This window comes from Oikopleura dioica, chromosome XSR (genome assembly GCF_907165135.1).
Source record: "Oikopleura dioica chromosome XSR, OKI2018_I68_1.0, whole genome shotgun sequence".
Classification (NCBI taxonomy): domain Eukaryota; kingdom Metazoa; phylum Chordata; class Appendicularia; order Copelata; family Oikopleuridae; genus Oikopleura; species Oikopleura dioica.
The window spans coordinates 2,266,491-2,280,216 of record NC_137294.1 but is presented as its reverse complement, the minus strand read 5'-3'; the positions used below and the strand labels follow the sequence as shown (position 1 = coordinate 2,280,216).

General features: G+C 42.6%; 4 protein-coding genes and 1 long non-coding RNA gene across 6 annotated transcripts; 4 read left to right on the top strand and 1 right to left on the bottom strand.

Moving 5' to 3' along the window:
• Positions 1-359: 359 nt before the first annotated feature.
• Positions 360-1,423, bottom strand: LOC145710576 (uncharacterized). The gene is made up of 3 exons (XR_014135053.1): positions 1,207-1,423; positions 1,034-1,105; positions 360-989 (listed from the first exon to the last, which is right to left on the bottom strand). It is a non-coding gene; the product is annotated as an uncharacterized LOC145710576 (long non-coding RNA).
• Positions 1,424-1,807: 384 nt separating this feature from the next.
• On the top strand, positions 1,808-2,602 carry LOC145710574 (uncharacterized). The gene is made up of 3 exons (XM_081788345.1): positions 1,808-1,952; positions 2,237-2,350; positions 2,436-2,602. The coding sequence occupies exons 1-3, from the start codon at positions 1,854-1,856 to the stop codon at positions 2,559-2,561; spliced, it is 339 nt and encodes a 112-aa protein (XP_081644471.1). The 5' UTR covers positions 1,808-1,853; the 3' UTR covers positions 2,562-2,602.
• A 687-nt stretch (positions 2,603-3,289) lies between these two features.
• On the top strand, positions 3,290-6,703 carry LOC145710562 (H(+)/Cl(-) exchange transporter 5-like). The gene is made up of 11 exons (XM_081788330.1): positions 3,290-3,491; positions 3,539-3,902; positions 3,950-4,932; positions 4,981-5,168; positions 5,211-5,421; positions 5,463-5,698; positions 5,776-5,886; positions 5,929-6,067; positions 6,129-6,271; positions 6,319-6,412; positions 6,452-6,703. The coding sequence occupies exons 2-11, from the start codon at positions 3,727-3,729 to the stop codon at positions 6,484-6,486; spliced, it is 2,316 nt and encodes a 771-aa protein (XP_081644456.1). The 5' UTR covers positions 3,290-3,491; positions 3,539-3,726; the 3' UTR covers positions 6,487-6,703.
• Positions 6,704-6,739: 36 nt separating this feature from the next.
• LOC145710571 (uncharacterized) lies at positions 6,740-10,751 on the top strand. 2 transcript variants are annotated; one of them, XM_081788341.1, is made up of 8 exons: positions 6,740-6,885; positions 6,966-6,994; positions 7,697-7,864; positions 7,928-8,083; positions 8,126-8,323; positions 8,939-9,068; positions 9,486-10,425; positions 10,473-10,751. In XM_081788341.1, the coding sequence occupies exons 1-7, from the start codon at positions 6,744-6,746 to the stop codon at positions 9,593-9,595; spliced, it is 933 nt and encodes a 310-aa protein (XP_081644467.1). In that variant the 5' UTR covers positions 6,740-6,743; the 3' UTR covers positions 9,596-10,425; positions 10,473-10,751. The 2 variants fall into 2 exon arrangements, with proteins under 2 accessions (XP_081644467.1, XP_081644466.1); XM_081788340.1 differs by having other exon boundaries at positions 8,936-9,068.
• A 334-nt stretch (positions 10,752-11,085) lies between these two features.
• LOC145710563 (uncharacterized) lies at positions 11,086-13,653 on the top strand. Its single transcript, XM_081788332.1, has 6 exons — positions 11,086-11,297; positions 11,343-12,523; positions 12,566-13,054; positions 13,101-13,178; positions 13,224-13,383; positions 13,428-13,653. The coding sequence occupies exons 1-6, from the start codon at positions 11,111-11,113 to the stop codon at positions 13,613-13,615; spliced, it is 2,283 nt and encodes a 760-aa protein (XP_081644458.1). The 5' UTR covers positions 11,086-11,110; the 3' UTR covers positions 13,616-13,653.
• The last annotated feature ends 73 nt before the right edge of the window (positions 13,654-13,726 follow it).

Genomic DNA, 13,726 nt, shown 5'->3' with positions numbered 1-13,726 from the left:
TTTTTGATTACTGTACTCTCCGCCAGGGCTGGTTGAAAAAGAGCTCTGTGTGATGAGAAAAGGAACAAGTAGACTAGAAATCTTACAACTCTGAGACTGCAAATTAGGAAATGCGATGGATACGATGTCAAACCAGAAATTTGGACTCCTCCGATCTCATGGCTGCGGCGATGCTTTGACAACGTTCGCGCGCCACGAGCTTTTGTTTGATTTCGGGGAAAGTAAGCAAATCTACCGCTTTCGACAGCATTTTTTTCCTACAGCAAGTTATTCCGGAATAAGATGGCAGAAACAAGTCAAGACATAAACCTGCATAATTTCTGCGAATGTAAAAAAGTAACACAAGAAAAACAAAGATCTTTTTATGAAAAAGTAGTTTCTTATTGTATTCAGGAAATAGTACACGATGGGAAATCTTCCGTCCATTTGAAAGGCCTTCTCATGACTTTTGTCATGAAAAGCTTCTTCAGAAACGCCATGTTTTCTTCCTCGAGAAACTTCGCACTTTCGTTCACATTACTGGTTGTTGCTTTGGTGACCTTCTTGAACAACCAGACTTCGTGCTCATAATTTATCTAAATCAGACACTTTTGTTAATTCGAAGTAATTAAAATATAATCTGGCAGCGATATTGTTGCGGGAATAAAGAGGTACAAGCCACAGAAAGATTTTCTGAGGTACAAGACACAGAAAGAGTTTTAATAACTCTTTCAGTGAATTCTGCCGTCGGTTTTCGACGTTTCTTGGCAAACTGAATCTCCATCTAGCCTTGTGGAAGTGAAGATCGCGGTGAAGCGACCTTTACTGTGGAGAATCAGCCGCCACTAGGGTTACGTTGTAGCCCATCCAGCTCCTTTGGACGAGTGGCAGGGCAGTTTCAGGATGGGCGTCGGCAACCGAGCAGGAACGCTGTCTCGGTTGCGTTTCTTCATTGAATCGAACTCAATGAATTTCGATTATCTCATACCGCCAAGTCTTCCAAGAGAAACCTGAACAACAAAATCAAAAGCTGAAGTCAAAGCGAGAAACTTACATTTTTCAATATCTTGGCGGACATTGAAACTGTTGATTCCCCTCAAGGACGTTCACGGCTCCCCTTCAATTCCTGAATAAGAATAATAAAGACCAAGAAGAAAAAAGTAAAGATACATAGATTATTTCGATTCTGAAATCAAAATAAGAGAATGTTACGCTTTGTTTACTCACTCGAAAAGGGCGCTCTCAATCTCTCTCACTTCGATCGTATCTTCGAGTCGGCATTCAAACTGACTGATTTTCTTCTTCGATTTTTATATTTTCTTGGAGAATCAGTAAAATCAGAGTTCGCGCCCGATCGCCGGAGCGAACGGAAGCGAACTGATTCGACTGATTCGCCGTCGATTCTTTTTTCTTTTGGTTTTCACGTGGTGACTCAATCCACGCTCGAGAACACCCACGCTTTTTCCTGCTCGGCGCTGATTGGCTGCGCTGCTGGAAAGAATGAAAAAATACTTCCCACCAGAGAAATTCCGTGAATCCGGTGCTAATCTCCTCCTTTTTCCACTATTACAGTGACTCTGGAGTTTCTAGAGGCCTAAAAACTCCCCCCATTGAGAGGATTTTCATTAGAGATCGTTGTAAGAAGGTCGAACTTGAAGATTGGTGTTACTTTCCTGAAGATTTTCCTTATTGAATAATTTATCATCTTTTGATCGCAGCAATAAGCGTTAACTTGTATAAATAATTAGTAAAAGGATAGATGATTGACTTTTTTTAATACTTATTGTATGAAAATTCCTCGTATCTAAATTGATAAACTCAATACCTTGTCAAAACTAATATGAAGCGGTTTCAGATTTATCAAATCGGTCACAATGGTCCAGCGACTTACCTACCGTCGTCGACTGGCTTACAACACCGCTTCTAACGGTCGAAAGATCGTCAAGACTCCCGGTGGAAAGCTCGTTTACCAGGAAATGGCTGCAGAAACAGTTAATGCTTAATTTAGATTTGAATTAAATTTATCATTCTATTTTAACACCCTCATCAAAGCTCTTTCTTTCGGAGAAAGAAGCCTGCTAAAATCGGGGCTAGGCAATCTCCGTAGACAACCTGTGTAAGGGCCTAAAAATCTTAGGTGAAAGTTTATGCGGCTTCGCGATATTACGATTTAGGTTTATTTAAAAGTTTTGTCGTAAATACTTCCGATCTCCAAAAGAACATGTTTTCATAAGAAATCTCTGCAGCCAAATTTTAGCGAGTGAAGAAGGCCGCTTCCGTCCCAATCTGCGGTGACACTAAGCAGCCCCTTCGAGGTGTCCGCGCCGTCCGACCCCGAGAAGCTTCCAAGCTCTCCCGACGACAAAAGACTGTACGTCAGACTTATCATTTTTCTAATAGTATAACCATTTTAATAAACGAGTTTCTTTTTATCCTTTGTCTTACGTTTTTGCCAGGTCTCCCGAGCGTACGGTGGCACCCTCTCCGGCGGCGCCGTCCGATCCCGAATCGTCCGAGCTTTCCTCGTTGACGAACAGAAGATGGTTGTCAAGATCCTCAAGGCCAAGCAGGGCTCTAAGTAAACTGCTTCCTCTCCTGCCTTGTGAATAAATCCTTTACTGGACATTTCTTTCTCGTCTCGTTATTTAGTCAATCATTGCAGTTTTGAACCACCAAAACTATCGTCCTGGGTTCGGCAATCTTTGGAGATACCTGTGTCAAGGTCCTGATTAAGCTATGTGATTGTCCTATGTAAAGCCGTGTAGCGCTTCATGATTGATTTCGGAAACAACCATGGAAAAAGTTTTTTCGCCGCTTTGCTAGAAATAGACGGTGCGTAACTTTTTATAAAAGCTTTACCAGCCCTGATTCAGGTTCTCTTCACAGGCTGCCGAAACGAGGAAGATTTTGTCATAAATTATTTATTTAAACTTGAGGACCCGCTTGCGGCTTCTAGTGACGGAAATGGAAAGTGAGGCCTTAGATTTGAAAAACTCGAGGCCCTTAATGGCTTTTCGATTTCATGAAATTTCTAAAGTTAAGAAGCTGCGAAAACTAACTGATTCAGTAGATCTCTTCATTGGGACACCGTATGTCCAACTGGTGATAATCGAATAAAGCTTCAGAATGAGTACAGAGGAGTATAGCAAGGAGGAATTTGCTAGAATGAAAGCACAGGTCGAGAGTATGGAAGATAAAACTTTTTGTCCATGTTGTTGGACGATTCTGTGAAAGGCTTTTGAAAATCTCAAAGTTGTGAGTCTCTTTTCTTTATCCTGAATTTAAAATTTTCAAAATTCCGAAAAAAGAGTTTCTCGACAGAAATGGTAATCCGTTGCAAAAAGTGTCCGTTCAAAGCGCCAGCGAAGATTTACCACGACTCAGTTTTGAACTGGTCGGAGGTGATCATCAACTACCCTAGCAATTACTTCAAGAAGAAGGACGATGATAATCTGGGCCAGGAGACGACGCACTTATGCTCCAAGTGCGGGCACATGTTCGCTTGGCTCAAGGTTGATTCTTTCGCAATTTAGTTTGATTCTTTACGTTGCAAATTAAGACGATGCAATTACGAAGCGCTGACGAAGGTCAAACATGTTTCTATCGCTGTCAAAAGTGCCACCACACGGACAAGGAGGACGGTTAAAATTGAAACCCGAATGTTCTTTTCTCGAATGATTGACGACGACCTGTACAAATGAAGAATTGAGAAACAAATTCAATTAATCTATCGCTTTCCTTTTAGAAATGGACAGTGACAGTGATGATCAACTTCTCGAAAGCGATCGTTTTTCGGACCTGGCGATCGAGATGTCTTTCTCGAATACGTCACGGAATCATCCTCAGCCCCGAGCAAAGTACAGAAATTATCACTCGATAGACTGGCTGAGAGAGCTTTCTAAGGATAAAGCAAGGCATCAGAGGTAACACAAAAATCGAAGCACAAGTTGATTAGCCATTAAATTTAAAGGATCAACCGAGCAGCAGGCTCCCGCTCGTCTCCAGCAAAAGACAAAATCAACAAAATCGTTGATGCAGCGAGTGGCTGGATCGTCGTTTTGCTCATTGGTGTGGCCTCGGGATTGTGCGCCGGTGTCGTTGATGTAACGACGAAGTGGCTTGCCGATTTCAAGCGAGGAATCTGCACTGGATATTTTTGGTTGAACCAAGAACAATGCTGCTGGACCTCGTATTCGACCGAAAACTGCACGGAGTGGAAACGATGGGGCGAAGTGTTCGGTGCTTCTTCTCAGACTTCTCTCTTCACAGCGGACTACTTTATGTACATCCTATTCGCTGTAACTATGGGCGCCATTTGCGGACTTGTCGTCAAGTATTTCTCCCCGTACGCCACTGGAAGTGGTATTCCAGAAGTGAAGACGATTCTGTCGGGTTTTGTGATCCACGGTTACTTGGGAATTTGCACTCTTCTTGGGAAAATGTTTGCACTTCCACTCGCAGTCGGTGCCGGCCTCTCCCTCGGAAAAGAAGGCCCTCTTGTGCATGTGGCATCTTGCTGCGGCAACGCTATCTCGAGACTCTTCCCAAAATACAAATACAATCAGGCCAAAAGAAGAGAAATGCTTTCTGCAGCCGCCGCTGCCGGTGTATCCGTCGCTTTTGGAGCTCCCATCGGTGGCGTTCTCTTTTCCCTAGAAGAAGTGTCTTACTATTTTCCACTCAAGACACTTTATCGTTCATTCTTATCAGCAATGACTGCTGCTTTTGTGTTGCGCTCTATCAATCCCTTTGGTAACGAGCATCTCGTTATGTTCTACAGTCACTACGACGAACCCTGGTACTGGTTCGAACTCATCGGCTTTATTGTTGTTGGCATTCTTGGTGGACTCTATGGCGCGTTCTTCAATAAAATGAACATTATTTACTGTAAATTTCGAAGAAGCTCCAAACTATCTGACTGGCCTTACCTCGAAGTCGTTGTTACTTGTGTTGGTAAGTTATATCATGACTGATTTTTACTAATAAGTTGTTTTTGTTTAGCGACGGCTATTCTTTGCTTTCCAAATTACTACACCCAAATGGCTCAATCAGACCTCATCGCGATGCTCTTCAAAACTTGCAATTACGAGCGATGGGATGAAGACATCTGCCACTATACGCTCAATTCCAACGACTCAAAACACATTTCTGCTGATGACATGATAATCGGAGGACTAAGCCCTGAAATTGTAATATAGATGAAATTTATTCAACTTTATTTTTTCATTTAGAAACGATCAATCACTGGCCTCATTCTTGCAATGCTACTTTACATCGCGCTTACAATCGTTACTTTCGGAATCAAAGTCCCGTCCGGTCTTTTTATCCCTTCAATGACTGTTGGTGCCATCTTCGGTCGACTTGTAGGTCTGGGAATTCAGCAATTTGTTCTCAACTTCAATCACTGGTCTATTTTCTCAAGCTACTGCGGGGAAGGACAAGGTAAACGACTCCTACCTACGGTTTCATCAATTTTTCGATAGTTTGTGTCAATCCGGGCTTGTATGCGATGGTTGGCGCTGCGAGTACTTTATCTGGTGTTACTCGAATGACCGTTTCGCTCGTTGTTATCATGTACGAACTAACTGGCGGCCTTTTCTACATTGTACCACTGATGGTTGCAACGATGACTGCAAAGTGGATCGGCGACGCTTTTGGCCATGAAGGCATCTACGATTTACACATCAAACTCAACAATTACCCATTTCTCGATAGTAAGGACCGGGTCACTTTTGAAGGAATCATGAGATCATCTATCACATCTGTCGCGTATGACATTATTTGACCTCAAGATAGACGGATTATAACTATAGTAATCTCGCATGTGATGTTATGCGTCCTCGGCCAGAAGATCACAGCGAGCGGAAACTCCAAGTCATCACTGCTGAAGGTCAAACACTTGCCGAGGTTACTCCTCCCTTTTCGATAATTTCCTTAATTATTTGAAAGATTGAAGAGATGATCAAAAACGCACCATACCATGGATTTCCAGTCGTTCTATCGCGATCATGCATGCGTCTTATCGGCTTCGTTGTCGCCCAAGATCTTCAACTTGCGATTGACGAATTGCGCATGCAATCTCAAGGAACTGAGTTATATTTTTCCATGCCTTCGAGCTTGACAGACCTTCGAATAACTCTGTAAAGGAATCACTTCCCAGTCGATGGCACACTTTACCGACACGGTTCCTATCCAGAAGCCTGGAGAACCCTCGATTGCTCGTTTATCTCATATTCTCGATATTGCCCCGGTGAATGTGTCCGACGTCACCCCAATGGCGCTAGTTCTAGAGGTATTCAACGGTCCTTATTTTCCAAATTTATCGAATTTTCATTCTAGATCTTTCGAAAACTTGGAATTCGCCACTGCATGGTCCTCCGACATGGAAAACTTCAAGGAATCATTACTCGAAAGGACATTCTTTATCATATAGGTAAACTATCATTTTAAGCGTATATTCAATTTTCGGAAGCTCGACTGAACTCTTACTCCGGCCAGACAGATTAAATCTTACCTTCACTTGCCTCTTCTTGCGACTCTTTTGAAGTTCCGAAATCTAGCGACCAATCAATCAATGCCTACGTTTTACCAGTAAATATCTGTACATATCATTCGACGAAAGAAAATTATTCATTTCAAACACGGATAACTGCTCACATCTTTCTGTACTCAGACCATTCAATCTGTACTTCACTCGACCTTCTTCAACAGTACCCATTCAACGAATTCGAACTCGAAAATAAAATGTATTCGAATTTAAGAAAATGGATGATATTTCGACAGAAGAACTATCGGACATTTCACAGGACAATACGGACTCTCAAAAGGACCTCCTTTCGCCATCAAAGAGAGAAGGAGAGTTACTTTCGCAAATCGCCGATTTGGAGGACAAACTCGAGCTATTAGGCATGGCTAGAGAAAGACACAGTGAATAAGAACAAGAGAGTTCTTTTAATAAAGGGCATATTCTCTATCCGAGAACACAGAGCAAGAAACGCTACCTGAGCTGATGAAGGTTTGATCGCTGGTGCTTAGTTTCGTTTCACGTTTTCTAATCAGAGAATCTTTCAGGATTTCCTCGTTGAAAAAAGTCCTAAAATTCCGTCGAAAAATATAAATATTCCTGCGTCCGAGGGAAAGTGTGAGGGAGTGTGGCCGTTTGAGTGGTCAGGAAACGGGTTTGAGTTTATTCGTTTCTGCTGTTTTGAGTTATCTTGTTCAGCACAGTTAAAATAAGGAACGATCTTAAATCCACTGACGAGGCTTTTTTGAGGGGCAAAAGACTTGCCCTTGCGGACCGTGCGTTTTAGCGGAGGCAATCTACCAGGCTCAAGCCAGAGAGAAAAGACTTCAGTATTGCGGTATCGATGAGGTTAGAAAAATATGAAAACGTAGAGTTGTTTCCGTTCAAAGGAATTTAGTCGTAGTTGATAGGTATTTTTCAACGCGCCGGAAAACTGAAATGTTAATTGATTGATATCACTCTTTGTACTACATCAATATGTATGCATGCTACGTCGAACATACTATTCAAAATCACTAATACATAGTCACAAGAGAAAACAAAGCCAGTCGATCATTGCTGATTTGTTTGATTGTTACACTAGCTAGTAATTGAATGTGATGGTAAAGTAACTAATGGTTTGATTGATCTGTAATCCGGTGTTATGTCGATTCCTCTCATGTTGTCTAGAATCTAGACGGGAGAATGTTTTAGAAATGGAAAAAGATTGAATCCAAAGCCGCTGCGGACAAACGAACACTTCATGCGTACAAGGAGTACTTGCGCGATTCGGCAACAGCGGAGTCCAAACAGGAAATGAATGAGGCCGACGCCGAGCTAGAAAGCAAACGAGAAGAGTTCAGAAATCAACTACTCCAGGAAAGGGCCAGCTTCGATAAGTTTTTGCTAAATCTTAAATGATTTCTCTGAAGCCTGCATGAGGAATACGAGGAGAAGCAGCGCTTGATGCTCGAGGAAAAGGCACAAATGGACTCGTGTCCCAACTGGATTGAAATGTACGAAAACAAGAACAAACGGCGATTACGCCCGCGTGATGCGAAGGACGACAAGCCAGACGATCCCCTCAGCATTTCAATCCAGGTACTTGGCGATAACAGGAGAGCTGTTAATAAGCCCGTTCAGAACAGCGGCTTGAAGTGGCTGCGTAAGAAGGCGAAGCTCTATTACCCTGAGCTGGATCCAAAGCGCAAACGCGTCGGCCACAGTGCGACACTTCTCACTGAATCAGAAATCCTACTCACCGAGGCCGAGATCGCCGAAGACCTCAAGCTCATCAAAACGAGTCGCAAGCGTCGCGACAACGCCGCTCCAGCTCAAAAGGTTATTTGACCTGTCTCAATGTTCGTTTTTTCCTTTATTCTTATTTTTTCTCCTTCTCTTCAATCGAAAATGATCTTCTTATTTATTCTAGTGCTAGCTATTTTTACAAATGAAGCATAGATGACCATAAGACCAGAGCAGATGTTAACCTTTCATTTCGACTTCCAGTTCGAGACCTGCCAAGATACAATTCAATTCAAAGACATTTACTATTATTCATTAAAACCTAGATTGACCTATTCTTCTTTTCAACATTTTTGACCCTCTTTTTTCAACAACATTTCAACATTCAAAGAAACTCGAAGCAGTACACCGCATACTCGCCTATTTCCGCTTTCTTATCATCTTCATGTAAATACTTTCTGCGCATTTTATTAGGCCAGCTTCAGGTAGAATTCGCTAGAGTGCTCTAAACGTTCTAAGTCTCAAACTGCTCCTTCAATAATTTCGATTAGACAATTTCAATAATTCAGCTTCCTAACCGTGCCTTCTTGCGATGGAAATTTTCTTCAGCATTTCCTGCTTTAGATTTTTGTAAGCTCCAATTTTGTTACTATCTTTACAAAAATCATCAAGCGCGAACAACAATTATTAATGATAACATTGATTTAGAAGGATGTGCAAGTCATAAACGGCAAGCTCAAGATCGGATTGAAGTACTTTTTCAAAAACGAAGTCGTCGTCCTCTTCCAGCGCGAGTCGAACAGTCGAGAGACAGTCAAGATAACATCGATTACTGACAAAGGTAATGAGCTTTTATTATTGATAAAATTCACATTTGAAATACATTTCGTGTAAATTTAGTAAGCATGCATCTTTTTAGTCGTAATCCCATCGAAATGATTGTATAAGACATTAATTTTCATCTTAAAATAGTGTTTTTTTTTTTGTGATATTCTGGAAGCGTGTCTGTCAGACTGCGAACGGTGGGCACGCTCAACGAGCGCATAGCGCGGACCACGCGGGGGCGGGTGGCGCACTGCGCCCTGCGCTCTTATTGGTTAGTGATTGTCACGGGGGGCCACTGCTCGAGCCACAAGGAAGCTTTGATCATTTCCGACTCGGAACTTACCCGACACAGAGCATAATTTCACGCGAGCTTACGACAAAGAGATTTCCCCCCACCTTTCGACCCCTTCCGTCTCTTACTCGTATCTATTAGAACTTAACTACAAGCGACCAAACGGCCAAATTGGACGAATATCTCTCGGCAAACTTGCCCGAGACAAGTTTAAACTCTCCAAGTCACAGGAGCTTCACAGCAGCCAGTAAAACTAAGACGAATCGCCACTTCTCCCACCCAATATTTAGTTCCCATTCCTTACTATCTGAGTTTCTTTTCTAATTTTGTACTACACGTCAATTCGTTCTTCAGCTTCTTTGACTCGTTCTCAATTTTTACCTTAAATTCACCTGTTCAACTTCCTTTTCAAACCTTTCATTTTTACCTGACAGAAGGGCCATTCTTTCCGCCTTCTTTTACTTAAAATTCATGCTCTTTCACTTCTAACAAAATCTTGATTTTTAAATTTTCAGAAACGTTTTGAGAGTATGCGTCGTATCCTTCCGGTAGATAAGAGTTCTTAAAGCGAGTGAAACCTTTGGAACTTTTGTCTGATTCCGGAAGTCAGAAGAAAGTGCTGCGGCTGATTGCGAATGAATATGATGAAGGAGAGCTGCTGAAGCGCTCGATTGAGAAAATCAAGGAAGAGAACAGCGTTAATAAGGACACAATGCTAAGCTTATGCTTCCGACGACAACAACTCAGTCCCAGAGTACAATCCGATTACCTATCAAGAGTCTCTCAAGCTGTTAATTTATTTCCTGGACTTCATTTCTTATCAAATCTTTCAAAAACCTTCTTTTTTTATTTCACCAGAACTCAACTTTTCATATCTTTACTTTGATCTAACAATTATTTTCTTCTAGAGTGTTCGAGCTTTCGATGGCGACTGAAGCGAGTGATACCTACAGTTCAAATCGCAAGTCCGGATGCTTTGGTAAATGGTCGATCAGCACGAGTGGAATGCCGTCCCAACATTTCTTGAGGTGGCCCAAAAAGCGACAGTGAAGGCTGTCCTGAATTCAAAAAAGAAGCGGAGGTAATTAACCCTGAAAAAAAGACTTTATACTTATCTAGCCTTTTTAGATCGCTTGTCCGACGAGGACTTGACACAGTGATTCTCCCTTCTACTGAGATGTGGCGTTGAATACGCCACAAGTCGCCTTCCAATCGGCCTTTCAGACATAAGTCTGAGGCCAGAAGCTGATGGAATTGCAAGCTAGACAAGCTAGTGAAGATTGATATCGCATACGCGATCTTGAACCTGTGCCTTCTTGAGGTTCTCGTCCAGACAACAATAACTGTAACAGTTAACAGTCCTATTTTTGCGCTATTTTCCAACATCTGCTGATTTTTTATCTTAAATTCCACCTCATCCAACCGTGTCAATTATAGAGTCCTCGATTTATGATTGACGACTGATTAGCGCGTGAAACCTTCGGCCGTCAATATACATCGGGTGCTTTGGATGAAATTTGAGTGGCTGCGGAGAACATGTCCTCCTTGCGTTGGCAGCAGCTTCAAGCTTCGGAAGATTTTCTGGGAAGCCTGCTAGCTATCACGAAAAGTTTCTAACTGCCATATTCATTTTACCCGTACATTTCTCAAACTTGGATGCTTTTATGCATAGTCAATAACTTTTCACGAACCTTTTTTATTCCCTCTTACCTGTCCAACACTCGAATAAATAGATTTTTTTTCACTCAAGTCTTCTTCCTTCTCAGATGCAGAAAGTTGATCAAAAAGCCTCCAGCTTCACATGTCGTTACAATCGGTGTTGCGACGTCGTCATAGAGAGTACAAGCTACTGTCAGAGGCATATTTTGAGCTCGAAGTTTGCCCCTAGTTTGGGCTACAGACTCTGCGCATATAGGAACGCTTCAGGCAAGAGATGTCAACGCCCAGTGAAAGGTAGTTGCGGAGGGGCGAGATCGATGTTAACATGAGTGTTTTCAGTCACTGATGCAGACTTATCGGAGGAACAGAAAGAATCGGACAAGAACGAGGCTAATGATAAGATCCAATGCGGCCAACACATGAAACAGATTTCACCGAATCCGGAGCTGTATCGAAAATTGAAGGATTGCGAGATGGACTATCCAGAATCCGACTCCGAAATAGCAGTCGAACACAATCCCCATCCACTGATAAAATCCAGCGTTGTTGAGGAGAAGGAATTCTTGAAGCTTATGCTAAAAGCTGCACAGGCGGAAAAAGAACTTCGACTCGCACAACTGGATGTTATCAACAGGAAATTAGTTCAAACTGGAAAGAAGACGGGCCGTCTGGATTTCCTAAAACACTCACTAACAGGCAATGAGTATCTTGTCGCTCAGTTAGCGAAGAAGAAACGTTATCAACTTTACAAGTTGCCTGGAGATAAAGTGAGGGAACCAACAAAGCGACGGTGTGTATTTGAAGACTGCTGGGACTGCGCTTTGCCACTTGCAGAACACTGTAAAGAACACATCGCCGATCCCTCGAATCCAAACATTCCCTACATTTATCGATACCTGCCCTCAAATGTTGACGACATTGTCCTCGATGACGCCGGATACAGTGAGACACCTGTCGCAAAGCTGAAAGAGGCATACGAAAAACACTTCGCAAATGTCAACTGGGACGAAGGAAAGAAAGATACTGATGCGGGAGAGTCAAGCGTCAATACTTCTCGAGCAACTTCGCGTACTACTTCGAGAGCTAATTCAAGATCTAACTCAAAATCGAACTCAAAATCGAACTCAAGATCGAACTCGCGATCCAATTCGCGGTCGAATTCGAGAGCAAACTCAAGAGCTTCGACGCCGAACTTTCTTGAAAGTAACATGTCCGATTCTTCGAAGCCAGGAACACCAAATGGAAGATTCTCAGCTATGGTTCCTCCGAAGTCAGAAGTTAACGTTCGTAAAAGGGAATTGAATGGTATTCAAGAGGAATCAATGGAAATTTCCAAAAGCATTCTTGGCGAGGAAAGTACCGAAATTGGCGGAGTCAAACAAGATAAGCCTTGGACTTTGTCGGAATCAGGAAGCAGCGACGATGGAGGCGACTCCGACAATACTGAGTCGAAAGATTATGCGCCTATTGAGTGGGAGAAGAAGCCGTTTCAACAGGGTGGTCTTGGAAGTGTTATAAAGGTAAATATATAACATCCTCCCTAGCTTATTGAGTTTCTTTAGCTTGAAAACTGGCTTTATGACATCAATGCGCCAAATCCACTTTCTGATTCAACGAGAAACATTCTTCAAGTACCTGCCCCAGAAGCAAAGAAAGCAGTTCCCCGACGCCCTCAGCCACCGCCCAAAAATCCAGGTCCAAAACTGCTTCCTGTTTCGAGTATGCCAAGCTCAGTAGCGCCAAGAACGAAGATAACATCCGCACCTCCACCACAAGAACAGCGTGGAATGATGATCGCCCCGAATACTCAGCAAATTCAGCTACCAACGGGCCAGACTGCCATCCAGATTCCTCAAAGTCAACTTCAGTCAATCCTTGGGTCAAACTTTTCAACCATACAGGCGATTGCTGGCGACCAGAAAAGTGGACAGCAAGTGTTTCAACTTCTGCCTGGTCAGCAAATAATTCAACAAGCTCAAATGGGCACTAGTGGGCAAGTGATTTCGATGGTTCCAACGATTCAGCCAGCCATTCAACCAGCGGTCCAAATTGTAAGTTGGCCGCTAACAGTATTTTGAAACTAATTCTCTTCGATAGCCACAACCTATTGCTGCAAAGACGTCTAAGCCACGGGTGGACACCCAACGATCTCAAACAAAAATAGCAAAACAAAAGGTAGAGAAGATCACAGTCGGCATGATCAACTTAAATTTAATTTAGGTGAAAACGGAACCGAAGCTGGCTGATTTGAATTTTTTCGGGCCTCAGGAGCCACGAAATAGAAAACCTTCTGGTGGGAACATCAAGCCTGTCTCTTCTGCTCTAGAGAGACTTGCTAAGAAAGCTGAAGAACGAAGCAGTCCAGTCCAATTTCAATCTGGTAAACCAAAAACCAAACCTTATTATCTATAATCTTCGGTAAAGGCGGCGGCCAGACAACGTATGGTCAACTAACACCTCGCTCATCCGGCCAGGCCACTCCAAAAATGTCGACTCCAGGAACATCTGGCTCTCGGACAAATATCAAACTTGTCAAATCAAAACTGAGTAGTTTAGAATCTGCCACTACTGTAAATATCCCGCAAGCTCAATCTTCTGACTCCGAAAAGTGAAATAAACTTTCGGGAGCACAATCCTGACACAACTGATAAACCCAAACCTGTATGTATTTATTGCAGTAAAAATATGTCTCGAGTGATGTTTTGTGCATGATCAATTTATGA